General features: G+C 40.4%; 2 protein-coding genes across 8 annotated transcripts in view; both read right to left on the bottom strand.

Annotated features, from left to right (window-relative positions):
* il4i1 (interleukin 4 induced 1) overlaps nt 1-2245 on the bottom strand; it is a 4003-nt gene extending 1758 nt beyond the window's left edge. The window contains exons 1-6 of the mRNA XM_024277736.2: nt 2215-2245; nt 1863-2077; nt 1658-1770; nt 578-779; nt 438-506; nt 233-369 (exon numbers count right to left, since the gene is read on the bottom strand). Coding sequence (XP_024133504.2) covers nt 233-369; nt 438-506; nt 578-779; nt 1658-1770; nt 1863-2077; nt 2215-2245 — 767 coding nt within the window. The remainder of the gene's footprint in view (nt 1-232; nt 370-437; nt 507-577; nt 780-1657; nt 1771-1862; nt 2078-2214) is intronic.
* A 1945-nt stretch (nt 2246-4190) lies between these two features.
* fat3a (FAT atypical cadherin 3a) overlaps nt 4191-23358 on the bottom strand; it is a 69072-nt gene continuing 49904 nt past the window's right edge. For 4 of the 7 annotated variants that reach the window (XM_024277732.2, XM_024277731.2, XM_024277729.2 and 1 more), the window contains 13 exons: nt 22560-22703; nt 20756-20953; nt 19104-19905; nt 17845-17979; nt 17602-17756; nt 17168-17407; nt 16715-16961; nt 15579-15732; nt 14782-15494; nt 13654-13767; nt 11145-11204; nt 10022-10057; nt 4191-6380 (listed from right to left, as the gene is read on the bottom strand). In XM_024277732.2, coding sequence (XP_024133500.1) covers nt 5755-6380; nt 10022-10057; nt 11145-11204; nt 13654-13767; nt 14782-15494; nt 15579-15732; nt 16715-16961; nt 17168-17407; nt 17602-17756; nt 17845-17979; nt 19104-19905; nt 20756-20953; nt 22560-22703 — 3624 coding nt within the window. In that variant the 3' untranslated portion in view covers nt 4191-5754. The remainder of the gene's footprint in view (nt 6381-10021; nt 10058-11144; nt 11205-13653; nt 13768-14781; nt 15495-15578; nt 15733-16714; nt 16962-17167; nt 17408-17601; nt 17757-17844; nt 17980-19103; nt 19906-20755; nt 20954-22559; nt 22704-23358) is intronic. The other 3 variants (XM_024277735.2, XM_024277734.2, XM_024277730.2) reach the window with 2 other exon arrangements.

The following is a 23358-nucleotide window of genomic DNA, read 5'->3' on the forward strand; positions in this document are numbered from 1 at the left end:
TCTGCTTTCTCTTTGCGTTTTTTATAAGTTGAATAAGATATGATTTTCCCTCTCATCACCGCCTTTGCTGCTTCCCAGAGAACACATGATTATTCTGGACATTTGATCTGCAATAACATCAAAAGAGGAGCAAAAGCGCTGGAAACCTCCCTCCAGAACCAGAGATGGTCTCTATTATCAGTCATTCCTCAGAACCAAAGATGATTACAGAAAAAAAAGAAGCAGATCTTACTCGATGTTGTCGCTGATGTCTGACTGAATGTACAACATCTCTATCAGAGACGTGTAGAAGAGGCTGTTTTCATTCAGAATGTCTCCAATCATCCTCAGAGCGCCGCGGCTCAGGTTCCCTTCCTTCACCAGGTACTCCTGCCGCCATCAAACACAGTCCTTTCAGGTTCCTTCATGTCAAACGTTTGATTAATCAGTGAGCGTACCTTCACCGTGTAGGAGTCGTATTTATTCAGCATGGCGCTGCAGCCCATCGCTTTAAGGTCATCTCTTACCTGAAAGGTGAAGGAGAAAATGTCTGCATTTTCCCATCTATAAATATATATCTTCTAATGTTTGTCCAAACCTTCCACAGAGCCTGGCTGAAGAGCTCAGATGCTGATTTCCCTCTTTCTCCCTCGTGTAAACTGTAGTTCAGGACGCTGGGGTTGTTTTCCACGGCGTACGTTCTGTGAAGAGCTTCATTTATCAAATAGTAAGTGTTCATGTCCTCTTGGATGAAGTGGTTCAGAGGAATTTGCAGCTTGGAGATGATGGAAAGCAGGATCCTGTGAAACGAACAAGCTGGAGATGTTTCACATTTTTCTTTCAAAGACAGATTTTGATTCTTTTTTATAAAAGTGATTTTTGATTTTAATTATTTCTTAGAAAAAAAGATGCAGTTTGTCCTGATTGATGCAACAACAGTTGGCCCAGATATTTTTGGCGATCCCTGCTTTGATTTAAAACTGATTCAGCAAAATCCTGCAAAAGTGACCTTTAGCGCCATCTTCTGGTCGTACCTGCGATGACTGCAGGAAGTGTGAGATTCAGTGACTTTTCATTCAAGAAAATCCCAATGAGGTGACATGTGACCTTACTCTGAACAGGGGCGTTTTTATGACCATATACTTTCGTTTCTTAATAACATGCAGAATAAATTAATTCTCAGTAAAACAGCTAAACTCCAGTTTGTGTTCTTTCTGTGTTGGACCCTGAGCTTTTTTATGAAGCAAACATCACATTTTTCATTCTTATTTTCCTACCATTTTTTTTCTTCAATTTTTCATAACATTAATTTAATTTAGAGTAAAAACACAAATTTTTAAGATGCTCAATGATGAGAAGAAGGCAGACCTGATTGACTATCATTCATTTATTTAGGCTGAATCTGAGTAGTTTAAGACCAACGACAGATTAGATAAGGTTAAGTTAAATAACAAACGTGTTCTGGGGAATGATAAGTTGTGATATTAAAGACAGTTTTGTGGTGTGTAGATCACATAACCTGCTGATTCAGCAGCCAAACCAGAACCCATGTGAACTCCGTGGTCTAAAAACATTTAATTTGAAGAACCAAACTTCTCCAAAAGTCTGGAAATCAAATTTCCCTATTGCTGTGCATGCATTAATTTCAGCTCATGTCATTTATCACGTCTATACTCACTTATGGAAGCTTGGGATCCTCATGGCGCCCACTTCTGCGTACCAGCCCTCCTTTTTGTTCCTGTAGGTCTCCACTCGTCCTCCAATGTGGTCACTGGCTTCTAGAATGGTCACCTTTTTCATCCAGATGGACACATGACATTACACCATGTGTATATCACCCCCACACACATTTAGAAGGTATTTTTCCTCAGAAGACAGATTACCTTATGCCCAGCATCTTCTAAAACCTTTGCAGCAGTCAGTCCAGCCATGCCACCTCCAACGATGAGCACGTGTCGAGGGCTCTTTGCGACGGGAAGACCTTTGAGGACCACGTCCAGGAGCTCACTGTAGTCCGAGTCCTGGAGGCAGTCAAAGACTGGATCTCCACTGAGCCCACTCACAGCGTAAACCACAAGTCCCACCAGAACCAGGGGGGCTGGCAGACCAAGAAGACACCAAAAAACAAAGCAGAACAACTGAGAACTTCAGCTACATTTTTCTTCCTGTTAAATACAAACAGACAGCACGGCCGATGCTGTATGGAGATGAGTTTCATCTGGCATTCAAACTTACCAAACTTGCACAGAGCCACATGGGGTGTCATGGCAACAACAGAATGCCACAGGGCAGGTTTCTTTCCTTGGGCACCGATTTGATGAGACACAAAGGAAACCTATCAAAGAAGGAGAGTTTTCTTAAAATACACACACTAGCATCAAATAGGGAAAAACAATTATAATCAATAAAAAAAAACATCAGGAACATCAGTGTAGGAGCTCCAGACTCACCTCCTCAATAGGAAATGTCTTATAAGTTGTCACAGAGTGATGCATGACTAAAGAGAAATGAATCTGCAGAGTCTAACTATCAAAGCTGTGACTTTAAAACCCCGGAGGTGGGGTATGTGTGACATCAAGGTCATTTTAATGAAGGGCTTCTCCCAGAAATACTTTCCCACACCGGCTCCAGACTCACCCACACTGAACAAATCAGATTAGTGGGGTTATACTAGTCATCAGCATACCTCCAGTCCTCCATCGCCTCTGATTTTAATATCTGACCTGAAAGAGCTCATGGAATCAAATCAAGAAGATCTGAGGTCACACATCTCCTCTGAAGCAAACAGCTCTCACGTACCTGATGATGCAGCTGCTGCAGTCTCTCCAACACAGAAGTGACCACTCATGTTTCTTCTGTCTGTACTGCAGGGAAGGTAAATGAAAGCAAAACTACTGATAAGTTTCATTTTCCTAACTGAAGCTGAGATGGAATTACACACAAAAAAAGAAAAAAAACTCTGAGCTGGAATTTGAGACCAGATTATTACTAAAGAAATCACTTTTAGTTTTAGTCAAATTAAACTGAAACAAATGGAAGGACGAAGGCAGTGAGTCTCTCTCTCTCTCTGTCTTCTGAGCACTGATGCACTTCATCTCCAAGAATCCTCAGCACAGTTCCTGGATGCCACTCACTTGACACTCATCTGCCAATCAAACACATGACATTTAAGCACTGTACAAAGCCTCACTCTGTATAAAGTATTGTTTGTGCCACCCGGTCTGCATTACATTTCATTCTGGACCTGATCGTCTGTTTCTGACCCCGCTTATTCTCTGATTGCTTACTGCCTGAACTGACCCCCGCCTGGACTCTGACTACTCTACTCTCTTCTTGGATGATCCATGCTTATGACTGACCTCTGCCTGTCTGACCCTGATTGAGCTTTGGATACTTTTAGCTGTATTTACTGTAGTTCCTGTCTGGACTAACAAACCTGTTGCCCGTGGAACCAGTTGTCTGCCTGTTTGTGACAGGCAGACAGCAAATGTAGTTTTTGAGTGCTTTGTTTCTCTATTGATGTTCAAATGTGAGAACACATGTATCAGCCAAACACTTAAAATCAAGTGTTAACTCTTCCTTTTCAGAGAATATCGTAATGATTTAATCCACAGAATCATTTTGTTTTTCATGTCTTAGGAATGAGGCTGTGAAGCCAAGACATTTTTATGACAGTTTCACCAACATTTGGCAGAAAAATCTATATAGAATGTTGTTGTTGTGAAAGCTGATTCGCTGTGGTAAAACCCTGAAGAGATTTAAAGGTGAACAACAGCCCTTGCGTAGATGTAGAGATATGCATAACCAAGGATTTTATGGCTGCACCTCAAGATCCACTCCATTCTGGATTAAAAGAAACATAAAAAGTCTGATGGAGTACAAGTGGAGAAATTTGAGAAGCCAGACTTGGGACCAGAACACCATCCTAAAGGATATGAAACTGCTTTTCTGCAGCAGGAACTTCAACTATCAATCAAGGATTCCCACAAGTGGTGTGTTGTTCAAAGAGAAATTATTCAACTTTCCTGCAAGGGATGGTTTGAGGTCATCTTTGTGAGGTTTAACTTCTGAACAATTTATGGTACATTGAACAGAAAATCTTTGGTGGGATCTTTACAGATTATTTAAGAGAAGGAAAGAAAACTCCTGCTGGAGAGAAGAATGGGCAAAAAGATAAAACAAGTGGAGGATTATTTGTAGATTCAACTCTCCAAAGTTCTTTTCTCTTGTTTTATTAGAATACAGAAGTGTCATGTAATACACAGAGCTACTTTGTAAACACGAAGTACAAAAATGTGAAACTGTATCATCTTCAACTTCTTTAGATTAGTGCAGTTTAGTTCACACTGCCTGTCTTTGAAAAAATCCAGAGGAAAAACATTCAAGTTGGAGAGAAGGTTCAAAGCAGTTCTCATTGCCTTCATTGTGATTTAGCAAAATCAAGTAACGGCTGGGATGTCAGGGTTTCATTTTGTGCACATTTTTCTTAAAAGGCTGAAATGCCAATAAGAAAAGCCTAGAAACAACTGTAATCAAAGTAAAATGCAGAAAAGAAATAATGCAGGAATTCTCCGTACTCCCCAGAGTCACATCAAAGTAAAAATAAACGTTTATGGATCGCAATTTCATATTTACAAAACGATCATTTTAATAACAAGCATTTGAGATTCTACAAATGGTTAAAACCAAATAAACATTATTTACAGAGGGCTGGGGGCTTGTCCGGGATGTAGTATCTGTCCAAATTAAAAAAAAAAAAAACATTGATGTCCTTCCTTACCTTATTCTGCCTTAACACAAGCATGATAAGGATGCTACACATAAAAAAAGAAACAATTCAAGTTATCGCAGGTAAAAAAAAGTCTAATCACTCAAATTCCTTGATTCTAAAAAGTGTTTGAATCAATTGGAATTTTAGGAAGGTTGTAAATCGTCACTGTGGTTCAGTCATTTTGCCAAACATTGAGTGAACAAGAGGATATTCAAGAGAATGAGTAAAAAACAAAACTTTAGCTAATGCCTGTAAAAATTTGGATTTAAAAGCATGATGAGCTTCCAGTGAGATGACTAAAACTTAATGGACAAAAACAAACAAATAGGCCCGAAAGTCATTTTCTTAAGGTAGATCAGAAATCCCACTAATAGTCTCTGTCGGGTAAATGCTGAGCAAACATCCACACTGCCGTAACTCTGTTTTCCTTCACATCCTTGAAAACGGATGACACTTCTGTATTACACTTCATTGGCATCGTTTTAGGAAGCTGGCAGTGTAATGTCAGGACCCCTCCCCCCACATTACATTCCACGTTTTAACAGGTGGTGAAAAAGAAAAGTTTTACCAAAGAATAGAGAGGAGCATTATTAAATAGACAAAGAACATGTTAATTTATACTTTTTTGGGGTATTCTCGAAGGAAATCCTCCTTTAACCACAAAAAGAGGTCGCCACAATCGGACTCTGTGATCCATTTTTATCTTCATCTGCACTGGATCAATAAATAAATGAGTCTCTTTTGAATTGGTCTCTCATTGGTTATCAAAGTCTTAGAAGTAAATCAGAGTCAAAAGATTGCAGATTTTGTCTGCAGAGAGGCCACGGTTGACAACAATAAACTGGATGTTTGTAGCAGTGTAAACCTTTCCAACACATGCAGGACAAAAAGTCATTGGACGAAGATCTCTGAAACACCAAACATTTGTGGCCTGAAAACCTTCAGCCATTGCTTCTATTTGGATCCACTGGTGCAGAGAAAAGGTGGTAGCTGAACTGAGGCAGTCATACTTCTGTCTGTTGCTGTGAGTCAGTGGTAATGGTCACCCCCCGGCGAAGTTCCTCCACGCTTCCGACGCTGCCACGTTCCGAGTCCAAGCCGCACGGACCAGATATGTCCGAGGCTGAGGAAGTTCCAGCTGACAGGTGAGGGTTTTTCCACAAAGAGTCTGCGCTGTCCCCGTTTACTGGGGTTCCTGCACTGACTGTAGGGCTTAAGTCGCTGTGGGGGGCTTCTCCAGTGGGTAGCTGGTGGGAGGGCAGGTACTGACTGGGGTGGAAGTGCGGCCTCGCAGTCTGATGCCTTGTGCTACTGGAGCTCAGTGCAGTCTCCTTGGAGGCAGGTTGACTGGCCAGCAGGGGTGTGTAGGGCTCAGGGTAATCCTCCCCAGTGGGCAGTGGAGGGGGCATTTGTTCTTGGCATAAGAACTCTTCTTCATGAGGAGGGGGGTAGTCGCTGTCGATGTCATAACCTCCCAGGTAGTAGTCCGATTCCAGTTCATGAGTTCCTCCTTCAAGGCAAGGAGACAAAGCTACTGGACCGCCGCCAGGACCCACCTCGTAGTTTTGGTCTTCTTCGATGTCTGACAATCTTGTGTTTGGCATCCAGTCAGACGTGTCCCAGTGATATGCTGGACGGCAAAAAACAAACACTGTTAGCGACAGAGGAAAAAATCCACATCAACCTGAGCGCACAGAGACGATGCAACAGGATGAAAATGTTCAGAGAACATGCAGAGAAAGCTTCAGCAATGCAGGACCACAACACACGGCTGGTGGAAACCAGGTTCTTCACAAAGAACGTGCAGGGTTCATGACGTGCATGCCATGCTTCATGAAGACTCAGAACAGCTGAGCAATGTTGAGGGATTCAAAACTAGCTAAAGTGTGTAAAAAAATGAATCGGATTCAGTTTATGGTCTTAATTCCAATGAAAACCATGAGTCATGCTAAACTTTAACAGAAGTTTTTCTTTTTTAAAAGCTGTCTAAAGGGAACATCTTTTTGCTTTTTCCAAAGGAGCTAAAGGGAAAAGTCTGAGAATCAAGGTTTGATGAAGTCTATATAACAGGAAAAGTTGGCTCCAAAAGTCTTTGATGTGACCTCACTGTGGATTCAAACCAACAGTATTCCTGGATGTACACTCCACCACAGGACCACAGAGCTGATCTGTAAATCAACCTACTAGGACATGTTATATCTAAACAAATATCAATTTCTCATATTGCCATTTAAATGAAAAGTAAAGATGATAATAAAATACTATAAATAATAAAAAATCATAAAGTAAAAAAAATGTGTTTTTATACTTTTGTTGTTTTTATTTGTAAAGCGAATACTAAAGCAAACAAATCTACCAAACAAGAGTATTTTGCTCTAAATTTATGTTTAACATTAAAACTACCATTGGGTGGGGGCGTTTTCATTGATTGTCAAATACTATTGTTTGTTTCACCTGTTTTTTGAAGAAAACTTCATCTGGTAGCATCATGTTCTACCAAATATATTGCTGCTCAGCTATGAAACTGCTCAGAACAAACCAATGAGAAACACGCTTGGTCCATCAGTAACTTTTTGTTTTTTTTAGGCACAATTTTTGCAGAGTCAACATTGATAACCTAAAAAATCTACAAATAAAAAACAACTTTAAAATTTAATTAAAGAAGAAAATAACTGTACACCAGTAACTCTTACAACACTTGTTACACTTGGAACACCTGTGGCATCTGTAAAACCTGTAATACTTGCAACACCTGCAAAAACCTGTGACACCTACACACATGTGACATCTGAGACACCGTTACTAACACATGAAACACCCTTGACACCTGTCACACATATGAGACTTACAACACCTATGACACATGTAACACCCGTAACACATCTAACACCTACAATACCTACAATACATGTAAAACCATTGACACCTGTAACACAAACACCACCTACAACACCTTTGACACATATAACGCCTGTAACACGTGACACCTTAAACATATGTGGCACCTGCAACATCTACAACACTTATAACACCTATAGTGCCTGTGACACTATTAATGCGTGACTCCTGTAACGTGTGTAACATCTGTGTCAACTGTAACAGATGCAACACCTGTAACCCCGACTGACTGAGTACATTAAATGCTAAGTAAAGGTTTGATCACCAGCAGGACGCCTATAATGCAGAACAATAACCATACTTTTCTCAAATTAAATAAAAAATATTTCTAGAGGGCAGAACGTATAATCAGAACTGATTTTCATTTTAGATGTTAAATTAGTTCACCCAAAAAACAAGTCCAGGTGACTTAAAACTTTTTCTGCCAGAAGAGGCTCTGTTTATGATGGTTTCAGTCTTCAACTAAGTTGTTTTGAAATAAAAAGAAAATACTCAAAGTCCCACATCATTAACTTAAGATGCATCATATGTGCATTGACAAAACACAACAAAGGACTATTACTCTTCTAGTTACAGGCTGGAAAAGAAAACCTAATGTTTATGTTAGTTAGAAAAGGATAAATCTGCACAGCTGTTGATGAGAAGCTGATCTAAGTCTTTCATTCAGTGTTCGGGTCATTCTTCTGACATGAGACTGAACACTGATGTGCACTTTACCTTCTTACCACCTTGGCAGCTCTGATTAGAAGCTTTTCTCTTTCGTTATAAAAAACATGGAAGTCAGTTTTCGAGTGATTACCGTTTGAAGGCAAATTTTGCAAAAGGGAACATAAATTATAAAGCGGAGAACTTGATCATGACACAGATGGAGCGTTGGTTGAAGGTTGGGTTTGAAATAAAGCCCACTAAAGCTGAACAAAAACATAACTGTGGACAAACATCTGCACTCAAAGCTCTAAGGATGAAAACAAATATGACAAATAGAAGACAAAAAAAATAAAAAATATATATTTTTTTTCTTTCTCATTTTCAGAGGAAAGAATTACGATGAACATTTGGCTTCTCCGGAGTTTTGGCTGTTCTTCAAAGAGCAGCAGATAAAATTCAAACTTTCATTTGAAAGTGACCAGATGCTATTGGCTTTACAAATACTAAACATGACAAAATATAAAAAAATAATAATAGTTATACAAATAATAAAAAGTGAGGTAAAATGTGAAATATTTTTACTTTAACACAAAAAAAGATCTTATTTGTTTATTTATTTTTGCTCTCACCCATTTAGTAAATAATTCTGTTCGGCATTAAGAGGTAAAATGATCCACTGGATAAACACAGATTCAAGACAGGATCATTATCAAATCCTGAGAATAATATTCCAAGAAATGAATGATAATAATTCTGTTTTAAATTTAGAAGAGGAGATGATAAGAATTTAACTCAATAAGGAGACTTCAAAATATCAAAAGTAAAAAAAACATTATGTAAATAGTAACAAGTAAAAATAATTACTAAAGATCGGAGTAACATTTTGAACAAGTCTATTTGTAGTCAGGAATCATGCAAACAAAGAGTAAAAATGTGGTGAAGTTTCAATATAATAACATCTAAATTCTGATTTCTTGGATCAACAGAAACATTTGCTTTTTTTAATTCATTTTGGCAACAATCTGACTTTAACTGATGAACTGAATAAAAAAAGATTCTTGCTCATTTCCAATATTTAAACCTTTGCATTTTTTGTGGATATATTATAATTTATCTTATTTTTGAACACATAGGGAAACTTTGGAATGAATTAATTTTTTTTAAACAGTCTGTCATCTCTCTGATATTTAAAACAATCATTTCTCAGTTCCGGGTTACGAGCAGACGTGTTATAAGCTCTCTCAAGCTTTTAACGTTGAGTTATCCTGTGTATGACATGTCTTTATGGATATAAAACATTTCTAATCTATAATCTAATCTAATCTTTAATCATCTGATCCAATCTTATCTAGTTAATTATCTGTGGGTATGAATACTGTGCTGATTTACATGTGGATCAATAATATGATTGGAACCAAAGTCAATATTAACTACAGAGAAATGAAAACTGTTTTTATTATAATTATACTAAAGTAAAAATCTAAAGTGCAGTAAATGTACTCTTAAAAGTACTTGAGTAAATGTAATTTCACCTTCACTAGTAAGTATTTAAATATTCTTAATGCAAAAAAACGGAAAATGGAAATGTAGTTCTAGTCAAAGGGAAAGCTGTTCTGCCTCCTCACTGCTGAACAGGCAGAAGAACAGATGAATAAATGAAGCAGGCGGGTGGGTGGGGGGGGTGGAGGTTGTTGTTGGTGGTGGTGGTGGGGTGGGGGGGTTCACCTCTGTTGTAGATTTCATCTTGATTCATAACTGACACTGACAGATGAAACAAGAAAACACAGCAGCCTTTAACATCCTCTACTTTTTCATTTGTGGAAGTTTTTTTTTTGTTTTTAAACTCATAACTCAAATTGATATTCATTTCTCAGAATCATGAAGAAATCATCGCCGTCAGTTTTCTTGCTGCGTTTTGGTCCTGAGTTCAGTAGATTCGCCTCAGCTGAGAGACCATGTCCATTATGAATGTAGGAAACTCTCAGAGTTTATTTTCATGAAGATCATAGTTTCGTTCAGGAACCAAACGTGATCAAGATAAAACCATTGACTGTATAAGAGAACTGGACCGAATGAGTGTAGCATCACCCATAGAAAATGGTTTGCTTCTGGCTCCAACCAAATGAAGACAATTCAGTTTGTTTTATTGCGATACGGACGCAGCCATGTTGGAGCCAGATGACAGCGATTGGTCCGAGTCGGTCGGAGTCAATGTTTCTGTGGCAACCAATCAGGAGTGAGCTTGTTGGAAGTCCACACCTCTACCACTTCAAAGGCTCTACAAAATCTGTCAAACGTTTTGAAACTTGAACATAGGCACCAGCAGGCTCCACCTACTCCTATTGTGGCACCTGATTGGTCAGTTTATAACTTGAATAACTTGAGCTATTGAAAAAAATATATAACTAAATAAAATAGGATTATCAAAAACATGTTAAACAAAGGTATCAGATGGAGAATGGTTCTTCTGAGAAATAGAATAATTGAGGTATTTTGAAGTATATGCAATTTTGGCTTCATAGAGCCAGCAGGTACTTCCTGTTTGGAATATCAAGGGGAGGGTGGGGTCACTCAGTCCAGTTCTCATATACAGGCAAGGGTGAAAGCTGTTTGAAGTCCTCAAGAGTAAAAAGAACAAATGTTTTAATCTACTTTACAGAAGATATTCCAATTCTGAGTTTGTATTTCACAATTTATTTGCATCTTAATAATAAATGTGAATATCAGCTGACAGCTCAGAACTAGTAATCTCAGCAGTGACACTTTTGGACAAATAAAAGTGGACTTTTTTGTTCTAATTTTTGCGGTGAAAAAGGAGCTCAGACACAAAGAAGATGAGAAATGGTACCTTCACTTTCGATTGAGTTGACTGCATCATTGACCAGTCGAATGACGGTCACAATGGATGCTTGTGGGGGAAACAAGGAGCAGGTCAGTGTTTGAAAGGCAGCTTCTGAAAGTCAACAGAGCAGTTCGTAGGGCAGCGCTAAAGCAACCTCCCAGTTAGCCGTCCTGTCCGTCCTTATGTGGTTCGTAAGGGTTTTTACTGTGACAAATTAATGACCGAATATCTTATAGATAATTGAAGCAGAAACAAGGTAAACTTAGCAAAGGAGGCCGAGTGAGAAGTGTCAGAAATTTACTGTGCTATTATTACAACTGTGGAGGTTGTCAAACTTTAAAACGCACAGAATAGGATGGAAAACCATGTGTGTCATCCATGGAATATTAAGATAAAATGTAATGGAGTGTAAATAAAGTCCAATAATAATAAATAAAACAAATTAAAGTTCAACTTCAATGGCAGAACCAAAGCAATCACATCATGCTTGTGTTTCCTGTCAGTTCAACCCATTCTCACCCAGCCTGCACCAACGCTGGCCTCTGCTGGAACCGTCTACACCTTGACTTGATGCCTCCCAAATGCAAAAAAAGGGATTTGGCTGCAATATTTACTGTTGACAGATAAAAGTCTATAAGCAACATGAACACTGCAGAGCAGAGGGAAAGTATTCTGCAGGGAGGAGTGAGAATGAGTTGGTTAGCACATCTTGTGAGAAAACCTCAGTGAACCTTCTGGAATGCACCAGTGGACTAATATTACCTGCTCAGTCAAACATTTGAATATATGACATAACTCAGGGCTTTTGACTAATTAAAACTTAACTAATTTAACTCATTTTTCCAAAGAAAGCAGTTTATCTTGTTTTTTGGTACATCTTTAAGCCTTAGTCTCATGTCCCAGATACTCATGTTCACCTTTTTCAACTCCCCATGATCCAAGGGGGACCTGGTTGCAGACAAAATGGCGGCAGAAAATGGTTAGGAAGTCCAGTACTAGAACCCTCCGGGCCACACATTTCAGCCGAAAAACACTTTTGTTTTTGGTCAAAAAAGAACAATATAACCGTCCACCAAAACAGAACCTTTAACACCTGAGGTGTCTGTCAAAACCTACAACGCTCTTTGACATTCTGTAACTCCTTACACGATCAACACTAATGGACTGATTTGCAGGAAAAAAAAAAGTGGTTTAGCGCTGGTATTCAACACTTCGAAGCAGTTTTTCACTGATATGTGACACATTTTTAATATACAGTGTTATATTCTGGTGCAAAGCAGCTTTTCTCCGCGACAGAATACAGTCTTCCCCCACTTAATCATGTTTCTTTATTTGCGGTTTCACGAATTCGCGGATTATTTTCAGTCACTTGATTCTTACGGTTTGTCACAAAAACTCTGACAACTAAAGACGCTTGTAATGCATTTTTGCATCGGAAGGAGGTGCTGCGCTGCTGACGTGTATATCCGCACTGCTTTATCAATACTTCTCAATACACATGTACGATTTTGACAGGTTCCATTTTCATGACGTCCCTTAAAGTCTTGTACTAGACTTAAGGGAACGGCAAGACACACCGGCACTCCCTTTAAGATGAAGATCTATTGTACAGATCAACCCCCCCTGTGGGTGCATGTGACTAAGGCTTAAAGGAGTAAACGAGGGCTATAGAATGTCCATTTATGTTTTTGAGGATCAGGTAACCATGGAAGTGAGCTAAAGTTGATGTTCTGGTTCGGCCTCCTGAAGCTCAGCTGCTTCTATCCTTTGATCCCAGAGTTAGGCAGCAGGTGACCGGCAGATTGATTCAGAGCAGATCATCACGCCACTTCTTCCTGATCGAAATGACACTCTGAACATTGAACTGAAGAAGCTGCTCAGCAAATGTAGCTTCATGGATTCTCACCAGGATCCTTACAGTAGGTTTTTATGCTGCCAGTTTGTTCCTCTAAACCAGAAACTTTTTTAGCCAGAAGTCTCCTTCTCTAACCATCACAACAACGATAATGTAAACATGACTGTATGCAGACAGAAGGATAGTCTGATTAAGCTCTTTCTCATATAGTTTTTCTTGAATCAGCCCAGAATTGATGACTTCAATTCTGCAAACCATAAAAGATAAGTCTCTGATAGGAATGCTGGGAGATTTGGACCCAGTTTTTATACATCCGTTTTCTGACGACACATTTGTTTAGGCTGTAATATTACTTCAATAGGTTAGTATGTACCATGTATGTTACAGTAAATCTGCTGATAAATGTTAATATTTCATCTGGAAATATCAAACCAACTTATTATACTGTTGTGAGCCACATTCTGTAAAACAGGTTGTAGTTTCCTCCAAATGATTCACATTTTTCTCACAAATGTTAACCTAAAGTTTGTTCTAGTTATGAGAAAATCTCACTCTCTCTGAAACACCCGCGATTGATTACATCATACGTCGGTAAATAAAGAGGAAGGTCAGAAGGCCGGAGGTATGAGGCGATCCTGCAGCGGCGGCGGAACTTCTTACCATTGTCATCGCAGGAGTCCGACTGAAAGGAGCTCAGCGACTGGGCTTCAGAGCTCTGGCCTTTATTGCTGCCTGAGAAACACGTCTCTTCTTCCGCCATGTCCGTCATCTTACCTGAAAAAGAAGCAAACAACCAGTCCTTCAGGCACGTGAGCTTTACTACACGGAGGATGAGTACTGAGGACAGTTCTGATGAAGTATTTGAGTATAGGTCAGCTTCGCTTCTATTAAAGTTTCTACTGTGTTTTTAACTTTTAAACCATAACATATACTCCAGCCTCTTTCTTTATAAGATAGAAAAACTAATGAATTGCCTTTCACATATTAAAGACTGGCTTACAGTAAATTACCTTCAACTAAATGAGAAGAAAACAGAAACCCTAATAGTTGCCCCTGAACACACAGATTTTTTTACAACATGATTTGCTCGTTTGCTCCTGATTCAAATTTATTTGAATATAGAAATTCTCAGAATTGTAGTTTTATTCTTAAATTTCCTAATATATGTCCTCCTTCATCAGAAAAATGCTACAAGAACACATTAAAACAGCAAAAATACAGCTTTCATCAGTCATTAAACCGCGATTACTTTTTGTTTCATAATGATCCTTTTCAGCCGAATTTTCACTTTTATGAAAGCTTTTATTGGTCGATGAATTAGTTGTGCAATTTTCTATTCATGTGTTTAATTGGGAACATTTTGGAGTCTGTTTTATACTGCAGAGTTCTGCTCACATTCTAGCTTAATTTTACAAGGACGAGCACATTAGTGCTCCGGTGCCAAAACATTGTTACACTCCTGCAATTTGATGCCATATATTTTATTCAGTAAAAGTTTAAATGCATCCTAAATTTTGTTTAGTAAGAGTTTGTTCATGTTCTGGGATTAAAATGTTAATATAACCAAATAACATAAAACAAAAAATTAAACTGTTCCAATTACTACATGGTCTTTATTTAGAGATGAACCTTTACAATCAGTATGTCCTTTAGCCTCATTATGAAGGATGGGGAGCTTCATTAATAACCAGGAAAAACAATAATAATTGTGTGATTAGATGTCTTTTTTTTGTCAGGTCGACTGCTGACTTTTATTTTTATAAATTTTGTTTTACCATAAACGCTCACCTTCATCGCTCGCCACAGAGCTCTTATGAATGGAGTCACAGTCTGAGCGACACGGAGACACTGGGGGGAGGTTGGGGGCCACACTGCACACCACCACCCCCCTCTTGTTGGTTCCAGAGAGGATTTTGGGAGACTCCTGCTGGAAGCTGCTCATCTCCAGATGTTCCCGGAAATGCTCCTCAGACATCCTCTCCAGCTTGGACAGCGGATCTCCTTGGAAGCAGGGTGTGTACCCCATAGGTCTCACAGGAATCTGTGGGGGGCCAATAACCCCGACCCCTCCCATTAGAGTTGGTTCTATGGTTGGCTCGGAGTACAGGTTGATGCTGTCTCCCGGCGTGCAGTGGAGACTCTTGAACTGGACACAGCTGGCCTTGTTGAGCAGGGCGGCGGTGGCCGGGTCCTGGACCAGGGACAGGTTGCTCCTCGAGTAGTTCTTCTGGAAAACCTTCTTGCGGAAAGCGATGAAGAGGATGACGAAGACGATGATGACAAACAGCACCACGGTGATGCCGATCAGCTCCTCCTTGCCAACCACGGCGTGTCCGGCCTGCATGTCGGGGACGACGACGGGCCGCAGGCTGCAGCGCTGGCCCACGAACCCGGGGGTGCAGTTGCAGTAGAAGGAGCCGGGGGTGTTGACGCAGATTCCTCCGTTCTCACACTCCCCCTCGGGGTTGTTGCGGTCACATTCGTTCACGTCTTCCTCACACCTGCAGCATGGAGAGAGGATGGAGGGAAAAGGCGATTAGAGCGACACCTGGTGGAGGAACGGCGTCACTTCTGCTGGAACTCACACCAGGCCCCTGAAGCCTCTCCTGCAGCTGCAGAGGAACGCGTTCCCGATGGGTTTGCACACTCCACTGTTCTGACAGGGGTTGGGGACGCACACGGTCTTCTTCATCTCACAGTTTCCACCAGTGAACTGGTGACTACAGCTGCAGGAAAAGCCTGATGGGCACAAAGAAGAAGTTAAACTCAGGACAGCTTTCACACAGAAATATATGCCTTAAACACAAGAGTTGACAGAAAGTTGTTCTTCCTTTAAATTAAAAAGCCTTCAGCTCCACTCAGCTATGCTCAGGTCCAAAAGCCACGCCCCTCAGAGGAGATTTTGGAAACAGAGGTTTCAGATCAACATGAAAAATGTCTTTTTAAGACATTTAGGTTGTGGGATTTTGGTTAAACATGTTATAATCATAATTAAAACCCTTCTGAGAACGTTTTTTAATTTAAAAAAAAATGTCATGGGGGGACTTTATAACAGTGACAAATTCTGATATAATTTTCTTCATTATTTTTAAACAGCAAACTAGTGATTGGAAAGTGTTTTTTAAGATGGAACAGTCGGACCTTCACATGATTTTTTTGCATTTAATATGTTGTGTAGTTGAGGTTCACAGATATCCACTGAATGATCAGGTGTGTTCAAATATTTGATTGACTCTTCAGATTTGGTTTGTCTTTATAGTAGAGCATAAAAAAGATGCAGATACATTTTCAAAACACTGAATTTTCTTTGTCTTTGAATGAGTCTGTCAATGAATTTGCTTTTTAAACCCTTAAGAAGCCAGACCAACTTTTCCTGAAAATAGAATTATGTGGGTTATACAGACCGAGTGGTCCACAGAACACATTTCTGATGTTCTTCTGTTACACTGATTAATCTGTTTATCTATTTATTTTTCTTTTTTTGCGTAATGGTCTCTTGTCTTGGTTTGGGTTTTTAAAATTGGATTATGTTTTTATGTAAAGCACTTTGAGAAAGATGAGCTGGAAAAGTGCTATACAAATAAAGTCTGAGCAGTTGAATTCATACAAACAATGAAATATATAAGTTTGCCTTAATTTTCTAATATTTAAAACACTTAAAGTTATTTAAAAACTTAAGGTGTAATTAAAAACAGTCATCCCATGTATTTCCAGCTCTTACCACCAGATGGCAGACTGTTGCATGTGGCTCCATTGTGACAGGGCTGATGCAGACACGGGTCAGGATAGAGGACACAGCCCAGCTTCAGCTCCGTCAGCTCCACCACCTCGGCGTACAGCGAGCGCTTGCTCTGCAGAGGCAGCTCATTGTTGTTGAGCGTGACCAAGTCCAGGCAGCCCTGGAAACCATCATGGACCCGCAGGTCCCTCTGGGAGTCCACGAGGCTGCGGGAGTTTGACGGCTGCACCTGAAGTATGGAATTTAGTCATGAAAGGAGATTTCTCTGCATTACAGTCCAGAGTATTAAAATCATTTTTGAAAAGATCCTTAACAGTTATTGTTGTGACTGATACGGAACTCTTGACAGCAGAAATACAATTAAATCTGATCCAAACTGATCGATTGTCCCCAGAACTAAAAACCAGAGTTTCTACAGATGGTTCAGAGGCTCACCAGCGCTCCCAGGTAGATTGTTCTCTCCTGAAAATGTGTTTGCATCAGAGATGGTGCGTGCCGCTGCTCAATAAAACTGTTGTCCAGTGCAAGGCGGCTGAAGTTGCGATTCATCTCCAGCGCCACTGTGTGCCAATTTCCATCATTGATGCGATGACCAGAGAGGCCCAGCGTGTCCGGACTGGAACCGCCAGCCCCGAGACCACAGGCCAGCTGGAACCACAACTTCCCCTCCACCAGCTGCAACAACACAAACACACAAAACAAACATTATGGTAACATCAGGAAACCAACAACAATGAAGTTCTCATAGTTATGAATATAACTGAAAATAATTCTGACATTTCTCTTTCAGCAGCTTCAGTATTGAATTTAATGTTTATTTTGTTTGTTTTAGTTTACAACAAACATGTTGAGGAACAGCATTATTGTACCTTCAGAAGGATGCAGTGCTCAGTGTGCATGGACATGATGATTCCTTGGCTCTGAAGCGTCCGGATCCTTAAGGAAAGCTTCAGCTCCGTCTGCAGCAGGTCCGACAGTCTGTACTTTATGTAGCTGTTACCTGAGAAGCTCAGAGAGGAGTGGCCTGCGCCGCAGCCGGCCTCAACGTTAGTTTTGTTGGTCAAATAGTGCCATTGTGTTTCTGATTTGCATCCAGACTTGGATTTACACACCTGCACAGTCTCCCAGTTTGCCCGACGGACATTGGCAGGCATAGCGCCCTCTGGTGGCTTCCACTGAAACACAGTGCATGTCGGCGGGACACAGGTGGTCCTCACACTGCTCTGACTGAGCGGCACAGCTGGCGTCTGCGTCCAGAGACAGAGGAAGTTCAGGAAAACAGAACAGACAGATGTTACAGACACAAGAGATTCTGTTCTGCAGATGGTGTTCAATCCATCCATCCAATATGCACCCCTTGGGACAATTTAAAATCATCAATGAACCTATGAAATGTATTTTTGCACAGTGGGACAAAACCAGAGAGTTGGTGAAGGAGGAGAACATACAAACTCCACACGGAAAGAACCCAGCTGGGTCTGGAACCAGGAGCTGAAGCGAGAGTGCTAACCACTAAACCCCCATGAAACCCTTGTTTTACTTTCTTAAAGACCTTAAACTCCAATAGAAGAAAAAGTTGCATGAATTGGGGATTTCCAAATCCCAACTACATTAGTGTGTTAGCTTCATCCTTTTCCGCTCATTACACGAGATTATGCTGGGGTCAAAGGGCACTCAGGTACTCAGATAATGAGTTTAGGTAAGGTTATAAGGGGGTTCTGGAGGACATGTATTCGGGATTGAAACGCTTCACAGCGTGGACCGCCTGACGGCGTGCATCTCTGATTAATTTAAAGCTGTCAATGTTCATTTAACTCTGAAGGATGAGCATCAATTCTGTTGTCAGCAACACAACCGGAGTTCAACTTCTCTCTGGGAGAAAACATCCATCACACCAGCAGCACAGAGTCAATCCCTGCTATAAGTCAAAGCTCTCAGCTGATAAACAGGAAGGTTTTCATTGACATGACAGCAGTTATGAGGTGAGCTGCTCTGCATCACCTGAAACAAATGGATCAATCCTCCTTTAAATGATCTGGATTCATGTCAAGATAGATCAGATACTGAAGATCGACCCACAGTAGTGAGACACATAAGTGAAGTCTGTTTAAGCTTCATTCAAACTATGTTTTCATCACATAATTATCATATATCTGCCAATTCTGACCCGTCTCTTATTGATTCCCATTTCCAATATTCACTGGGTGTGAAGAGCGCTCGCTACAGTCTCTAATAGTGGCTGTGGTCCTTTAAGATCCGCCCTGAGTCATGTGGTCAGGTATGTATGGTATTTGTGGTGTGTAGTGATGGTCAACAAACACTCATTTGATTTAGCATTTAAACTTTTCATCCCTGTAGTCCCGCCTCTTACCCTCACACATGCAGCGTAAGCTCCGGTGGAAGTGCGGTGACACAAAGCTGAGGCGTGGGGTGCTGTAGGTCTGCAGGTTGTGCGAGTCCAGACTGATGCTCTGCTCACACTGCGCGTCCCGACACTCCAGCCCGGAGCAGTTCTTGTCCAGGATGGCTGACACCCGGAGCACCTCCTCCAGCTTCTGCCGAGACGTGCTGAGCTTCTGCGTCAGGTAAGCCGCCTTGTAATATCCGCCTGCCGCCGTCTCCACGGCAACCAGCATGTCCAGCTGCTGGGTCCCGCCCACCGGCTGCAGACTCAGGAGGTGCAGGGCGTCCTGGGGCTGTGAGGTGGCGGCGTCCCGCAGGATCTTCAACATTCCCTTCAGGTGCAACGCCACAAAGTCGGACGGCGTGATGCTCTCGAAGCGCACCGTCACCGCGTCGTGCAGCATCTCGGGCGTGACCTGCTTCACGTGCACACTCGCAGAGACGGGCACGACGAAACGCCCGTCGCTTACAGTCACATTGAGTGAGTAACTGCCAGCATCCAACCCCCCCAGAGCAATGATCCTCCCATCGTGGGGGCTGATTTTAAACAGGCCGTGCTGGGCTCGAGGGGCGTGTCCGAACGTCAAAGCGTCGTAGGGGTCGGCGTCGGTGGCGTGGAGCTGACCGATAACACCGCCGGGAAACTCGTCCTCCATCGTCACCACGTGGATCTCCAATGGTAGCGCCACAGGCCGGCTGAGACTCTCCTCGATCACCGCAACCGTCAGCATCGTGGAGGAAGACAAGCTGGGCTTTCCGGAGTCTGACACCTGAGGAGGAGAACGAGGGAGAAGAGGAGAAAGTTCTAAAGGGAAATAAACATCAAAAACTACAAAGAAAGAACAAGAAAACCAACAGGCAGGGGATTTTCCTCCTTAAAATCTGACAGAAGTTTTATTAAATATTTCTACAACAACTTAATAAAATCTGATTTCTTATTTTCAAGATCATGGAAAAACTTCATACCTATTAGCTCATAGGCGATTTGATTTTAGCACATTAGCTAAAACTTAAAGGGTAACCAAACCAGGAAGGTGGAGGCTGACTCCACCCACAGCTGAAATTTGTAAATCCAGTCAGAGGGGTGGGGCTTGGGCGAGGACTGTTATCATTACTGGAGCTGCAGGTAATGACGTGGGACTTCTGAAACTCTCATGGTTTGACCAATAACAAAATTCAACGGTAATACCTCAATTCAACCAGTAGGGGGCAGTAAACAGACTATATTTTCAAGAATTATACAAGTTTATTTGAATTTGTCAAAAATGTGGTAATGACCAACAGACAGCACTTTTAAAGCCCCATTTATAGAAGTCAACAGAGAAAAAAAGTTGATTTAGGGTTTGGTTACCCTTTAAACTTTAGTTTTGAATAATAGAAATGTTTAAGAATCAAAACACTTAGACACTTTATTTGATTGAAATCCCTTTTGAGGGAAAGTCCTTCTGTGTAGAAGTGAATAGTAAAAAAAACACGGAACACATGGATCACATGTTTGAAGAGACTTAGTCTACTCTTTCTGCACAGCGTCAAAACCAAACTGAGCTTTTTATCCCTTAGTGTGACTTCCAAACTAACGATTTTACACTCAACAGACTTCCAGCAGAAGCTGGGTCTTACCTGTATCTGAATGACATATTCTTTTGCAAACTCTCTTCTAAACACCTGGTTGGCAGTAAGAGTTCCATCTTCCTTCAACACAAACTCTCTGCCTTCGTTTCCGGACAGGATTTGGAAGGAAAACGGCGGGCCGTTCCGAGACGAGTCCCGATCGATGACGGACAGCTGCAGGATGGTGGTGCCAATCGGCTTGTTTTCCTGCACAAAGTGAAGGGTTGATAGAACAGGGAGATTAGGGATTTATCGGGATAAAATGAAAATAATAGAGCTAAAGCATTATATACCAACGTATATAAAAAGACAAAAACGTTTGTGGATTTTTATGTAAAAAAAAGAACCAAAACCTTCATCAGAAGCTAAAATGATCCAATAAAGTTCTGTTAAAGATTTTCACAAAGAAAATATCACACTAGTGTGATAAAAATCTCTTTCATTTTGATCCTGTCTCTCTGACCGAAAAACTAGACGAGTTCTGAGGACTTTCCATTGGCTGCCTGCCACTGGCTAAATACATGATTGACCTCCTGACCCGGTATGTAACAGCCAGACCTCTCCACTCATCTGGATCGGGTCTTTTGTCAGTCCCTCGAGTCAAAACCAAACATGGAAAACCTGCATTCAGCTTCTATGCTCCACAGATCTGGAACAGACTTCCAGATCAGCTGGAACCCTCAGTTTATTTCAATCCAGGTTAAATATCCACCTGTTCTCAGCTGCATTTGATTTTTTTCAATTTAAATGTTTAATCCACACTGTTATTTTAAGCACACTGTAAATTCATCTTTTTAAACGTTCTATAATTTATTGATGACTCCTTTAGTATTTCTGTTAAAGACCCACTATAATTAAAATGTTTTTTTAACATGTTCTTGTAGCATTTTTCTGATGATAGAGGACGTATATAAAGAAAATGAAGCTTAAAATCACAAGATAGCAGGAGAGCCTGTAAACAGATGGATGAGGAGATGTAGAGGCGGGTTTACTCCGTGCTAACAGCCCCCCCCCCCACAACTAAGAGGTACATTTTTAATGAACTTCAGCCGCTCTGCAGAAACTATATATTATGACAGTTTTTTTTTTTATTATTTTGGCTAAAAACGGCATAATACTAATTAAAAGACCACTTGGAACACTTTTAAAATAGGTCAAAAGATGATCGGAGTGGGATTTTAAGTGTTTCTTTTAATGCTTTATGTGAAGCATTTTGAATGAGTATTTGTGAATGAAATGTTCTTTTCAAATAAATGTGCCTTCTTTCTAAGCAAACCACTTCATCAAACTAGATGTTAACATTATGTCTTTTAGGCACACAAATAAAATTATTTAGCTAAGTTTTTGAAACTTTAAAAAGCTCTTTGTGTCTTGGCAAATACATTTTTCTTAAAGCACTTTAGTATAACACTGAGTGACCTTGGTCTGGTTTCTTTCTTGTTTTCTTTCTTCTTTGTTTGTCGCTTTGGATAAAAGCATCTTCTAAATAACTGAATAAAAAATTCACCCTTTCTTTGACCACAAAATGTGGTCTACTTTTGTTCTATAATTTGAATTCCGGCTTTTGGTTTCTCTAACATTAATATTAAATAACTACAGCCAATAAAAATGTCAAATTAAAATAAAAAACAACAACAGCATGCAGCCTCATTTTAACAATCAGATTTGTCAACCTTTTGATTCCTCTCTAAGTTATGTATATTTGTGCTCAATCAGAGACTAGATGAATGAAAAAGTGACGTTACACCTGTGAGACCATGCCTGTTTACATTGCAGACCCTCTGTTCTATCGGGGGGGGTTGTCCGGTCTTACCTGTATGACGGCGGTGAGGTTGGCTGAGGAGAAAGTAGGCGGATTATCGTTCACATCAGAGATGTCGATGTTGACCAACGTGGTGGAGGACATCGGTGGAATTCCACTGTCCAGAGCTCTGATGGTCAGTGAGAAGCTGGGAATCTGGAAAGACGGAATAAACCTGATCAGAAAATGCTATTAGATACAATCAAACTGCAGGCTGTGGCGAGGAGCGTTCTTCTCTGCTGCTGCCCATTCTCATAGCTGCTGTGTAAATTAGGGCTAAATCAGTGCCAACATATAAAATCAATTCAATTTATTGACAAGTTTACATTTCAATATAGCGTATAATTCAACTTCAATTAAATTATTTTTCAAATTTCTATTATAAACCAATTTTATTTCATCGGAGAAACAGTTTTTTCATAAACTTAACAAAGTTAGACTTAAAAAAAATCTTGGACTAAAAAAACAAACCCAGAAACACTGATTTTAGTCTAAAAATAAAATAAAAAACTGACTTTTAAAGATAAAATGCCAATGCATTTTCTAAGAAAAGAGCAATTATATTCATGCAGGAGCATAATATCTCTGTTAATAACAGACCAACAAAGTCCATGAAAAAACTGTAAACTGACAAAAGTACCAACTAAAAACAATTATACGTTTTCAGGAAATGCTGATGATTAACAGATTTACTTATAAATAACTTAAATCTGTTCAGGTTCAATGAAACCTAAGGATGAAGCCAGTCTGGAGGAATCAGAGAATTTAGCTTTAATTGCAGATCAGTGGTTGTCCAGCAGGAAAAAAAAAC

This window comes from Oryzias melastigma, linkage group LG13 (assembly GCF_002922805.2).
Source record: "Oryzias melastigma strain HK-1 linkage group LG13, ASM292280v2, whole genome shotgun sequence".
Classification (NCBI taxonomy): Eukaryota; Metazoa; Chordata; class Actinopteri; order Beloniformes; family Adrianichthyidae; genus Oryzias; species Oryzias melastigma.